The 13,674-nt window shown below is 49.5% G+C and overlaps 1 protein-coding gene across 1 annotated transcript in view; it reads left to right on the forward strand.

The window, feature by feature from the left end:
* AATF (apoptosis antagonizing transcription factor) overlaps positions 1-13,674 on the forward strand; it is a 363,992-nt gene that overhangs the window by 175,652 nt on the left and 174,666 nt on the right. Inside the window, exons 5-6 of the mRNA XM_085649474.1 lie at positions 5,158-5,272; positions 6,904-7,105. Coding sequence (XP_085505600.1) covers positions 5,158-5,272; positions 6,904-7,105 — 317 coding nt within the window. The remainder of the gene's footprint in view (positions 1-5,157; positions 5,273-6,903; positions 7,106-13,674) is intronic.

Here is a 13,674-nt window from a genome sequence, read left to right on the forward strand (position 1 = left end):
CTGCAGTCTGTGGTAGGTGCTGAGTTTTGTTATGTAGTATTTTGATCAGCTGTTCAATTTGTCTAGAGCAGTGAAAGCCTGGTTCTGGTGCACCTGAGATTCTTGCCACAGGAGCGGTCTGTTTATTTTCTTTCAATGTGAGCTTTTGCTTGGGTATTTTGATGGTTTGTAGTTTGTTTCCAAATTTTTGCTATGTATGAACTTGCTTATCAGATGATCTTTTCTGTGAATGGATTTGGCTATTAGTTCATGTTCTGGAATCGTCAACAAAAGCTCAACTACCAGACTCTGGATTACAGGCGCTCTTTGTTATGGTCTGTTACACCTTCTCCTAGTAGAGTGTGGGGTTCTAGATCTCTAACTCCTCCGGACAGAAGTTATGTGGCACTGTAGCAGCCCTTGCTCAGCTACAGAGAGAAGATGGTGCAAACCAGTATAATACACCAACAGCAGTATATTTTGGGGGGGGTCCACCCCGGAACGGCGATGGTGCTGCTTTAGGTGGACAGCTGACACTGGTTTATATGCCAACCAAAAGCGGAGATAGTGCAGTGAATTCTGACCCTCAAATTCCACACTAAGATGTTCTAGGCAATCCACTCACTAGCAAAGATGGACCCTCTCAATAATAACTATTATTGAGCTGTGCGACCTACCCTGAAGCAAAGATGCTGCAGTCCGGTATGATCCACAACAGTAGGTTCTATGCAGTCCAATCAGGAGTGGAGTAGGAGCCGCCCAGGACAGACTGCAGACACCATTGATGCAAATTTGGAGCAAACCAGGATAAACCGCAGACAACCACAGCAGTACGTATGGGGGTCTATCCAGAAGAAGCATGGAAGCAACCTAAACCAGGGATATACCACAGGCCTACTTCCCTTAGCCTCGACACTCTGAGAGTAGAGCTTTACTAGTGGTGGAGTCATGGAAAGAGTCGTAGACCCTGAAGGCTGCCTCTCGCCAATTGGCTTGAGAAGTAGAAGAGATCCTACTCTGTTTCAAACCACAACTTTTAGTTTGATAACCTCGCTGCTGAAGCATATTCCCTGAGGAAATACCCTGAGTGTGGAAATGCTGAGGAATGTTTCCAAACTGATCCCTCGGGCTGCACACACACTCTTCTCGACATCGTCCATGTGTAAAGTTGGATTTCACGGATGGGCGAGGCGAGGCTATGGGTTAGTTGCAGGGGGAGGGGTCAGTCATGTCCTCATCACAGGGCTTAACAGCCAGGATGACTGCCGCCTCCCAGTATGGAAAGAGGGGTCCTACTTTGTAGGTCTAGAAACCTTTAACAAATACAAAGAGCATTGTGGTGCAATGCAACACCCAACAATCGGTCATGGGATTTCTAGGGCTGAATCAACAAACAAGAGAGAAAGGGTATTTTAGGCGAATACTCCCAGTCCCCTGAAAGTACTACAAACAAGAGAGTTATCCCAAGCAAATTCAGCAAGGAATGCGAACGGCGAAAAAGAAAATGTGATTATTTGTTTTTAGGACTGAACCAGTTCCCTACCTAATAAGCACTCATAAATACAGTCACCACAAATTTTTTTTAATGCGAATATTGTTCTGATTTACTCTCAGCTGAAGTGCATTCACGAACAAAATGCCTAATAGTAGAAATGCTACCAGTGTTAAAATTGGTCTCTAGTTTTACCCATATTGCCTCTCCTCTGCATCATCTCTCAGCAAGTTGAGAGCTGGTGAACAGTTTTTTAGGTCTCGTCTGAGACAGCGCTTTAGCGCTGCTCTGGCGAGACTTATAGTAAGCGAGTTTTGGAAGTGCAAACAGTGGCTTTTCAGGCCTCCAAATACAGTGCATGTGCCCTGGGCGCGCGCACCATTTGGCAGCCTGAAAAGCACTGCCTGATCACTTGCTTTGATGTCCTCAGTGAGCCACGCGGACACTGAGGACATCAAAGTGCACACCATTTGCCACCCCCTTGTTTTTTCCTTTGATCCCTATCTTTCCCTTCCTCAATCTCACCCTCTCCCTGCCTTTTACAACTGCGGCCCGCACCACTGCGCCCGCCCCCACTCCCCCCTCCCACTCGTCAGCTTCAGTGCGCTCTTGTTCTGTGCCACTCGTTTTTCCTCGTTTTTTGTGCCTTTCTGCCCTCTGTTCCACTCGTTTTCCCTCTTTTTGTGCCTTTCTGTCCTCTGTTACATTCGTTTTCCCTCTTTTTTTGTTCCTTTCTGCCCTCTGCTCCTCTCGTTTTTGTGCCCTTCTGCCCTCTGTTCCACTCGTTTTTGTGCCCTTCTGCCCTCTGTTCCACTCCTTTTTGTGCCCTTCTGCCCTCTGTTCCACTCGTTTTTTGTGTGCCTTTCTGCCCTCTGCTCCTCTCGTCTTTTGTGCCCTTCTGCGCCACTCTTTTTTGTGCCTTTCTGCCCTCTGTGCCACTCGTTTTCCACTCTTTTTTTGTGCCTTTCTGTCCTCTGTTCCACTCGTTTTTTGTGCCTTTCTGCCCTCTGTTCCTTTCGTTTTTCTGTGCCCTTCTGCGCCACTCGTTTTTTTCCCTTTTGCCCTCTGTCCCACTCGTTTCCCCACCGCTGTGCCCCCTGTGGACCCCTTCCAACACTACATATTCACCAAAGGATTGTGTGTGTGTGTGTGTGTGTGGGGGGGGGGTGCGTGTGCGTGTGTGTGTGTGTGTGTGTGTGTGTGTATATATATATATATATATATATATATATATATATATATATAGATGCAATAGGTCTCGCCTTTGCGAGAGCTAAAGCTATTGGCATTGTAAATGACTATGCCATTTATCTGTTTTCAAAACCAACCCGTAAATAAAAAAGTTTGTCATTTACAATAGCAATAGCTCCAATTTATGCAAAAGGCGAGCCCATTGCATTGTAAATGCTTTTTTTGATAATTCAGTAACTTATCAATGTTTTGCAACACCAACTGGTGTTACAAACCAAGCCATTGATACATCGTGTTTCACAATTGCGAGGGAAGCCCCTTTGATGCCCATTGCTATCGGCAATTCAGAAAGAGTCAGTAAAACCATTTTACAGTCTGGAAATGCCTTAATGAATTGTTGGCACAAATTCTGCGATTCTGAAAAAAATGCAAAATGGCTTTGTACATCAGGCCCTTAGTTCTCTTCTAATGAGACTCTGAAAGACCGTTGAAATAAAGCCTCTCAGAAGTGCCTCTTTGATATCAAGCAGACACCCTTATAATATGTTCTGTCTATGCTAAACCCAGACCACACCCAGAAACTACTGGATTCATCATAACACACCTGGACTGAGGCTCTTCTTTCTAATCTAAAGCGGAGCGCAAATTGAACTCTTATTTAGATTCTGGCATGCAGTACAACATGAATGCAATAGATTGCAAAATCTCATCTTTCACCACCAAAATGATTTGCATGTGCAGACGTCAGACACGGTCTACTTGAAGACTAGCTTTAGAAAAAAGCTGGTGTGCTGTACCATTCTCTCAGGGCAGCAGGGACATTAATCCACCCTGGGTAATACCTTAGTAGTGGGAATCCAAGCCAGCCTGCTGCTTCTAAAGTGTTAACAGAGGCAGATGCTCCTCTCGCCCACATGAAAGTACAAAATGAGTACTCCTGCCAAATTCACAGCACTGTCTCCTTTTTAATTTTTAATAAATGGCAGTAGGTACAGATTGACATTAACAAATATAAATACTGAATGGGCCTAATCTGTTTATTTACATAAACCCGAAATATCACAGGTACAAACCCACCACTCAAAGATTTTCGAGTTAACGACCGATACACGTGATTGTCAAGAGTACTTATACATCAAGAAGTGCAAAAATGCTTTTAGTCAGAGGAGGAAAGAGAAAGCAGCATTCTGGTACTTTACGTTTTTAGCCTTATTTTACAAATGCCAACACCGAAGAGTCTTTATGTATCAAGGTCCAAAGGTGGTGAAAGCATTGTGCTTTGCCAACCAACAGGGAAAGGACAATCAGAATATCATCGATGCTAGAATGGTAAGCTGCATCTGTCAAAGTGATTGAAGAGCTCTAGCTGAAGAAAAGTAGGGTTTGACCCCCCTTATCATTTGGTTTCTGCACATTTTACACTCAGATTCCATGAGTAGATGGAAAGCTGCAGACAAATTTATCACCACCATCGGGACCGTGCCCAAATAACAGTGACCTGTAATAATGCCTACACATATACGCTATCATATGAATGTTCCAGGGAAGCTAAAAGCAGTAGCGGTTGCTTGGATATATTTAGGACAACCAGGGTATTTGAAACAGATGATGCAACCTGGGTCTGTTAAGATAGCACACCTTTTTTAACCACACCTTTAAACTAAATCAGAAGGTCAAACAGGTCCACCAAGGCCACCTTGACAACTACAATTCCTGGTGGCATCTAAGCTATCTGTGAACCTGGAGACCCTGTGTACAAGTCTAAGCCACGATACAGCGTAGAGGGAGTTAAATCAAGAAAGAAAGGCAGATGTAAACAAGCATTTGCAATGCAATAGGTCTCGCATTATAAAAGTGTGAGCAGCTGGCATTGCTAATAATAATGCAACACTAGCTATTGGCTTTGTAAATGATAAATAAATGCCATTATGTGTTTGTTTTATAAAATAGATTAAAAAAGGCATTGTCATGAACAATGCCAATAGCTTAAACTTTTGCAAATGCGAGACCTATTGCATTGCAAATGCTTGTTTAAATTGTATGATGCCAAACTCGGGGTCCCCTGTAAACCATGGGACATGCCCTCAAATTGTTGATTTTTAAGAGTTTGCTTTGTTTTAGAAGGCCAACAAGTTTCAGTAATTGGCGGGCAGTTTTTCTTTAGTTTACTAATGAATAATTTAGTAGATAATTTCATAGCTCACAAGACTGACTTGATTCAGCTGTTAACCGATGATGATGGGTGAGTCATGAATAAGAATGGATAGGTGGATGGTCAATGTTCTGGGGAATGGTTTTTGTCTTGTTTGATGTGGTATTGTTAACAGTCCAGATTCACTTTTCTAAAGAGAGTTTTTCGTACTTTAGAAAATTGAATATATTAGTGGTGCCCCAGTTCATTTGTAATTTGCCTAGCGTTTCCGTTTGGAGTGTGAGAGCTATCTTCTCTCGGGTATAAGACATGATTTCTCATTCTGATGTGTTCTGTTTTGTAGATTACAAGGCGCTAAAGGCATTAATGAGGTCCCTTGTAGAACTGCAAGATGAACTTTTGTACCAATATCCAGACACAAGGCATCTGGTAGATGGGAAGAAAGCGAAAGCTGACAGGTAAGGAAGATTATTAGCCGTAAAACAATATAATGGGATTATAAACAAAGAAATGCTGCTCTTGTAGTATTATTCAACCTTTTTTCAAATATGGAAGTCGGATATCTGAAGAAATCAAAATAATTGTTTTCCATTACGATCAGTCCATGAGGTGTCATCCTCTGAATAATACTTTTGATTTTTACATAGATTTATTAAAGCATCTTAATCAACAACGTTCCATGTGGTATCTCAATGCAAAGAAGCAGACTATACATTAAAATGTGGCTGTAGAAGAAAGACAGGCTGTTAGTTGTACAAAAAGGTTGGTAGTCAAACACTACCATGCAAGAGTAAACATATGAATTATATTTCACTGTTGAGGGGTAGTTTGAGCATATTACGTGTCCATATCAGCCTTAGTGGATGGCACGGGATCCTGGTACCCTGCCAGATGGAGGTGTTGTTTGAGCCACGTTTTGGAGGTGTTTGGTGCGTGGAAGCTGAGGTCAAGGGTTAGCGGAGATCTTTAAATTTTAGGGTGTGGAGAAGTAGAAGGATCATCACACATAGGTGGCACAAGGGAGTATTCAATCAGGAGTGGTGAGGATGGTTTGGTGATGAAGCGTAAGGCCGGGGGTGTATCCATGTATAGTGCTAGGTCTGAGGAGTCATGGCTATGGATGTGTTTGAATACCAGGATGAGCAGCTTGTACGGGGACCAGAGTTAGACCGACTTTATTTATGAGGTGACTGATGTATTGGGGTGGTGAGGTCGGAGGAGTGGAGGGAAATTGGAGTGGAACTTGAGTAACTTTATTCAGGGGGTTGAAATGCGTAGAATAAGAGATACAGGTGGACAAAGAAGTTGCAGATTCTGAGGATTCCGGTATTAATTGATGTTTTGGCTCTGAAGTTGAAATGGGGGTGTTTTGCTGGTGGTTTTGGGAAGAAGTGCCTGTTTTGATGAAGAAGTCGTCTCAGTTTCATGCCTTAGGACAGGCTGACAGTCAAAACATTGTGAAGCAAGGCGCATGAGTAGACACACGTGGCTGGAAAAGATAGACTGGGTCCATTAGAGCAGAGAATGCAAGCACAGTGAAGCTGGACTGAAATATATTGCAAGAAAAGATCAGAAGTGCCGAGTTGGGATAAAGGAGCCGACAGCCTGGCGCTGGTGTAGAATAAAGACCTGGCAGAAGCCAGCGGTGCTCAGCTGGGACACAATGTACTCAACTCAATAGTGGCCGGCTAGCAATAGCAAGCAGAAACAATAGGCAATATCTAGCCTTCCACCAAGGCCCGGTGACAGCTCATCCAGTGAACCACATCTTGTTCTTGAATGTTTATGGACTTTCTTTTGTTTACAACACTGCCCTTGCCCCCTCGCTGTCCAGTCTGTAGATAAGTTGTCGAGTTGGGACATTGCTCTACAGTGTAAGCTTGTTTTGTTATTTGGTTTGCACAATTTTAGCACGCCTCTGTGACCTCAGATGCTTTGCAAACTTGTCCCAGTAGACTTGCCAGCCCCCTGAAGATGTGGTCAACTGTGTGTAGCACAGGCCACAACCCTGCCAAGCCCCAAGTATTCTGCCCAGGGGTTACAATGATTTTGTCTTGTAATTACTGCTTTACAATCATTGGGCTTACAGTGATGAAGAAATCCCCAGCGATGACGAGGCAGAAGAAGAGGAACAAGAGGAGACGCGCAAAGGACCCCCGAAGCGTAAACTGGAGATGGACGAATACCCCGAGTTCATGGCGAAGAGGTTTGCCGATTATCGGCCCTTCCGGAACAGCACCTTGCAGAAGTGGCATGAGAAGACCAAGCTTGCCTCGGGCAGGTTTGGGAAGGTAGGCGTGTGCTTGTTTCCTGAAGAATAACTTTTAAGAAACTGCAATCCAGGGCATTCGCAGTCAAGACCACAATCTAAGAATGTCAAGGTCTAAATGAAACAGTGACTTAAACCTTATACAGTTTCACTCTGTCACCGAACATGAACACGTTTTCAACCAGCAGTGCACTCTTTTTTTTTTTTTTTTTTTTTTTTTTTCTTCAAAAATTTTATTGAAACAATAAATCAGTTACAAGCATGGGCCTACAACCACCAGGGCCGGCCGCTAGATACAGAAAGGATCGTACATTAGTCAAGGCAGTAGGCGACACCTGGGGCCCAGCCCCGTAAATGGCTCAGGATAGCTCGAGAGAGGCAGGAGACATACATTTAACATACATAACAACAAAAAACAAAAGGCGAGGCATACGGGCAAAAAACGTGGGTCAGGCTACATCCGGGGGACTTTTACTCCAAGACTTCAATTAGCTATCAACAGGAGGGAGTACTGAAAGATCGGGGGGGGGGGTAACGGGAAAGGAACATCTATATTCGATTATCACAATCAGTTGCGAGGAACCATCAAGGGTCAGGGGGACAAAGCAATATCGGTGTCCACTAGGGGGGGCGTACAGATACCCCCACGATATACGTTCCATTGCCCCCAAATTCTACCCCATGCCCCGGGTTTACCGCGGGCCACATATACAGTCTTCTCCCTGAACATACACCAGTCCATGTTTTCCTTCCATACTGACACGGTGGGTGGCCGCTGGGCGCCCCAAAGCTGCGCTATATCCCTCTTGGCAATCATGTAGCCCAGGGCCGCCCACCGAGTCTGCGCCGCGTTATAATCATTGGGCTCCCACACATTCAAGACACAGCGACGCACCTCCGGCAGCAGCGCCACCCCGGTGACTTGTCCCATGACCCCATGAACCCGACGCCAGTATTCCGCCACCTCCCGGCACTCCCAAAGGATATGGAGAAAGGTGGCACTGAGCCCACACCCCCGCCTGCAGAGCCCATCCTCCGAGAATCCCATCGAGACCAGACGGGGGCCCGTAACATACACCCGGTGGAGAATCTTTAGCTGGACCAGGCGGAGGCGGGCTGGAATGGCAACTTCCTTGGGGGATGATAGTGCGGACTGCCAGTCCTCGTCGTCTAATTCCACCCCGTCCCCCGTCCACGTCTCCCGAAGGCGCACCAATAGGTCAGCCCGATTATTAATGAGTTTTTTATAGATTAAGGAGATAGTACTGTCGGGAACATGACCATCAAGGATGCGGTCCTCGAGGGGCGAAGAGGCCGGGATCTTGGTCCCCTCCCCAAAGACAGAGAGCAGGGCGTGCCGAACCTGGGCGTATCGGAAGAACTCCTTTTCCGTGAGTTCGTATTCGCTCTGGAGCGCCGCGAAGGTCTTAACCGCGCCCTTCATCCATAAGTCTCCCACTCTACTGATGCCAATCGTGTCCCAACGGTCAAACCCCTTCGTTGTCCAGAGGCTTCCCAGTCGGTCGGAGGCAAATAAAGGAGTAGCGCATGTTAGTCGCTCACTCCAGCCCATGGCTACATTGGCCGCCTTCCAAATCCGTACCGCGATCATAGTGGGGCCCGTCAGGGTCCGTCCAGCCGAGCGGGAGTAAAGCGCCCTGTTATAGTTACCGCCGGGAAGCAGGAATTTATCCATCTCATACGCCGGGTTCAAGCCAGGCGCATACGTGGCGTGGTTAATGGCTGATAGCTGTGAGGCCCAATAATACCTGCGAATGTCGGGAAGCGCGATGCCCCCGTCGTACCAGGGGAGAGTGAGTTTGGCCAGGGCGATACGCGCCCGTCCGTCCCACACCAGTCTCCCCTGCAGGCTCTCTACTTCCCGAAAGTAGGCCACTGGAATGATGTCGAAGGAGTTCTGAAGTGCATAGAGGAACCTGGGAAGGGACATCATTTTAAACAATGCGGCCCGACCCAGTGGGGACAGGGGCAGCCTACACCACCGAGCCGTGTCTTCCCTCAAACGCCGAAGCGGAAGCAGGAGATTGTGCTCATAGCGAGCTACCGGGTCCAACGAGATGTGTATCCCCAGGTATTTAAAGCCTGACAGAGATATTTGGATCGGAAGCCGAGGCGGCAGGAGAGGGGGGCCACCGGAGATAGGATAGACACAGGATTTAGACCAGTTAATCGTGAGACCCGAATTTCTCCCGTAGGAAGTCAGAACATCGAAGAGAACGTTAAGCGACTGCCGCGGCGAGGTAAGATACAGGAGGATATCGTCAGCATATAACGAGACCCGATCCTCAAAGCCCGGGGCCCACCGGATCCCCCTGATCGAGGGCTCCCAGCGGAGCCAAGCGGCGAGTGGCTCCAGGGCGAGGGCAAAGAGCAGAGGGGACAACGGGCACCCCTGCCTCGTACCCCTACCAAGAGCGAAGGGCCGAGAGACCCGCCCATTAACCACCACCTGAGCCATGGGTCCCGTGTAGAGAAGCTTCACCCAGCCAAGAAATCCCTCCCCAAAGCCGAATTTGGTCAAAACAGCCCAGAGGAATGGCCACTCGATGGTGTCAAAGGCCATCGTGGCATCTAAAGAAACCAGCACGGCCGGTTCGGAGAGGTACTCTGCCCTGGCGAGGGCGCCATGGAGACGCCGCAAGTTGAGGGCGGTGTTGCGGTGTGGGATGAAGCCGCATTGATCAGGATGAATCAGATCGCAGATGACGCTCAACAAACGATTGGCAAGGACTTTAGCCAGGATTTTAGGCTCCGCATTTAGCAGTGAGATAGGCCTGTAAGAGGCACAGCGGTCCCGTGGCTTACCGTCCTTGGGGATCACGACTATCGTGGCCAGTCGCTGGTCGACCGGAAGGGAACCGGCCTCGAGGGACTCCTGAAACATACGACGGAGGAAGGGCGCTAGTTTATCCGGGCGCAACTTATATAATTCGATAGGTAGACCGTTGGGACCCATGGCCTTGCCCGAGCGAAGGGACCGAATCGCAGTCTCGATTTCATCTACCGACAAGGGAGCGTCCAGCTGCTCACGGTCCTCGGCAGAAAGGCCAGGCAAAGCAATGTCCCTCAGGAGAAGGCGAGAATCTTCCTCATCCCTATCAGTCACCGGGGAGTACACAGTCCGGAGGTGGTCGGCAAAACATTCCACAATCTCACCAGGCTCAGTCACACACACTCCATCCGAGACACGCAACTCCGGGACCACACGATTCACTCTCTCCTTCTTATCCAGCCACGCAATCAGCTTTCCCGCCTTGTCCCCGGCATCATACAACCGACCCTGCTGCTCCCTATACATAGTTTTGGCAGCGTCGGTGACAAGAGCTCTGTATTCAAACTGTTTCAGGTTGAGGGCATGGAGCCCGTCCGGAGTGACACCCGCCTCCAAGGCCGACTCCAGCCCCGAGATGTCAGTCTCCAGCTTCACCACCGCCTCACTCCTGAGCTTCTTAGCCACCACTATCTGGGAGAGGGCGTGTCCGCGGATTACGGTTTTAAAGGCTTCCCACAGGGACATTGCAGACAACACAGACCCCTCGTTTTCAAGAAAGTATTGGTCCATAGCCTTAACCAGACTCTCGCGGGTCGTAGGGTCTCGCAGGTACCACGGGTTAATGGGAGCGATCCGCCCTGCAGACCGCGACTCGGTGTCAAAGAGAAGCCACAGCGGGGAATGATCGGAGATACCCCTCGCCAGGTGCCTGACCTCTCGAATTCGACCCGTCTGCGCCGCGGGCATAAGGAAATAGTCTAACCTAGAAAGACTCCCATGTGCCCCAGAGTGAAAGGTGTATTGACATTGGGTCGGATGCATTAATCGCCAACTATCCACCAGGCCGAAGGTCTCCAACAGACCACCTAGCCAAGCCTGGGCAGCGGGGAGGGCCCTGGGTGGGTGACGATCCAGGTCACCCGAGACCACCGAATTAAAATCCCCGCCCATAAGCAAAAGGCCATCCGGAAGTTCAAGCAGCATTCGACCCAAGTCCGCGAAGGTGGAGTTCTGGAGGCCCGGTGGGACGTAAATTGAGACCAGGGCAAGGGGATGCCCCTCCCACCTCCCAGTCATGCAAACATAACGCCCTCTGTCATCTGAGACCACCCTCGTGATCTCCAACGGAAGTGAGGATCGCAGGAGAATGCCCACCCCCCTGGAGCCAGTTGTGTAACCAGAGTGAGCCACGAGGCGGTATCCCCCCTGTTCATTGCATGGCAGACATTGCCAACCAAATGCGTCTCCTGGAGAAACACCACATCAGGAGTCAGACGACGCAGATACTGCAGAACTACACCCCGTTTGATACGGTCCCCCAACCCATTGACGTTCCATGACATCAGCTTCAACCCGTCCCCCCCCCATCCCCTCCAATAGATCAGAGGTCCCCCCGCAAGTAGCACAAGTCCCAAAAGTGGAAGAAAATCAATACCTCGCCCTGCAAACAAAAACCACACTACAAAACAACCCCTCCTTCCCCCCCACCCCCCCCAACACCCAACTCCCCCCACCCTGCACCCCTGCGGGCCAAAAACCCCCCCCAAATTGCAGTGTGCCTGTCGCCCAACTAACCCCAGTCTACAAAAAGACCCCGGAGGAGGAAAGGGACCCGTCCCCGCCCGCCCCCCATACAGGTACTAGCAAAACACACTGAACCAAAGAAGTACAACCCAGCTGAGCAGTGCAAATTGGCAAAATCAAGGACCAAAAGTCACCCCAAAGGGGACCCGTCACCGTTGGCACCCGCAGAGGGCCCGGGACGGCCACCTCTGTCCGGCAGCGAGTCCAACCAGTCACTCACGGCCACAGGAGAGTCAAAGAAGGCAGTCCGATCCTCATGTTCCACTCGGAGTTTGGCAGGGTAGAGCATAGAGTACTTTAGTCCCAGCTCACGAAGACGACGTTTCACCCCCTGGAATCCCATCCGCTGCTTCTGGACAAGTTGAGTAAAGTCCGGATAAAAGTTAATGGATGAGTTCTCATGTCGAACCGGGCCATGGACCCGCGAGGCCTGCAGAATCGCATCCCGGTCTCTGTAGTAAAACAGTTTGGCCACGATAGGCCTCGGGTGGGCCCCCGGCCGTGGCCGCCCGCCCGGAACTCGATGTGCCCGTTCAACGGCAAACAATTTACTCAAGCCCGCAGGGGTCAGCTGTTGGAGGATGAGTTCCTCGACCAGGAGGTCAACCGGGCGGTCGTCGGAGGACTCCGGTACGCCGATGACACGGATGTTGTTGCGTCGGGCCCGTCCCTCGAAGTCCTCCAGCCGCCGGGCCATCTGCTCATTGACCACCTTGATGTCACCAAGCGCGGCCTGCAGGTCCGACACATCCGCACCCAGGGTGGAGGTCCGCGCATCGAGAGTTTGAACCCTCTCGTTTGTTTTGGAGAGGTCCGCCCGTATTAAGGTGACATCAATCGCCACCGTATCGATCTTGCGGGCCAGGGCCTCGTATTGCGTGGCGATGGTCTCCCTGATGCCATCAATGGCGCCCATGATGTCCTGTAGGGAAAGTTCCGAAGAGACGGATGTGCCACCACCGGCGACGTCTGAGGGGGGACCGGCCGTTCCAGGAGAGCCTCTGCCCTGAGTGTAGCGGTCCATGTTGTTGGTCTGGACCGATCCTCCACGGAGGGAGGATTTAGTCTTACGCCCCTCGGGTCCCCCCTTGCCCCCCATGCGGCCACGGACTCCGAGGGGGACCGCCGATCAAAAGTAGTTGGGATACCGGCCCTGGAAACCAGCGCCTCACCCGAGGCCACAATATGGCGGTGCGGGGGGACCCAAGGCGATAGGCACTCTAGTGGCAGGTGGAGACAAAGCTTTGTGCAGAGCTCAGGGAAACACCCCGCCACCTCAATCGCTCCACCGGCCAGCCCCCTGAGGTCTGAAAGTGAAACCGAAAGTGGCCAAGCGGCCCCTGGCACCGCGCCACAGCCGTTGTTGTTCAACTGCGACACGGCCCCACGGCTCACCTTCGCCCCGGGCACCTCCGTCGGGTGGGTCCCAAAAGTTCAAACAACGATATTTCAGGATTCCCGGGTCCGATTCAATTCCTGAAAAGAGATACGTGCTCAGCCGGTCGTCATCTCCCAGATTCCATAAACCAAATCAGGATATTGTCAGGATAAATTCCGAGGAGCCCTGTGCTCACGCGACCATCTTGGATGCGCGCTAGGCTCCTCCTCCAGCAGTGCACTCTTGAATGATTTTTGAGCATCCATTTTTTATTTAATATTTCTATTTAAAGCTTGGATTGGTTGTTGCTGCAGGTTTATGCCATCAGTGAGAAATAGCGTTACGCTTCCCAATCAGTGCGCTTTCCACCAGCGTCACTCGGTAGGTTTGTAAACACGAAGGTGAGCCTCACGGTCTTGATGTCTCAAGGCCAGCGCTTTTGTACTGAAAACTCAATATCAGGAAATAACCATGAAAAATATTTTTATAAATAAAAAAACATAATTAATATAAATACATTTAATTCACAAGTAATAATAAAGTGCCTCCATCCGTCTCTTAAAAGCTTGCTGTATGGACCGTGACACCTGTTTTTATTTTACAAACCATTCATAAG

Source organism: Triturus cristatus, chromosome 3_2 (genome assembly GCF_964204655.1).
Source record: "Triturus cristatus chromosome 3_2, aTriCri1.1, whole genome shotgun sequence".
NCBI lineage: Eukaryota > Metazoa > Chordata > Amphibia > Caudata > Salamandridae > Triturus > Triturus cristatus.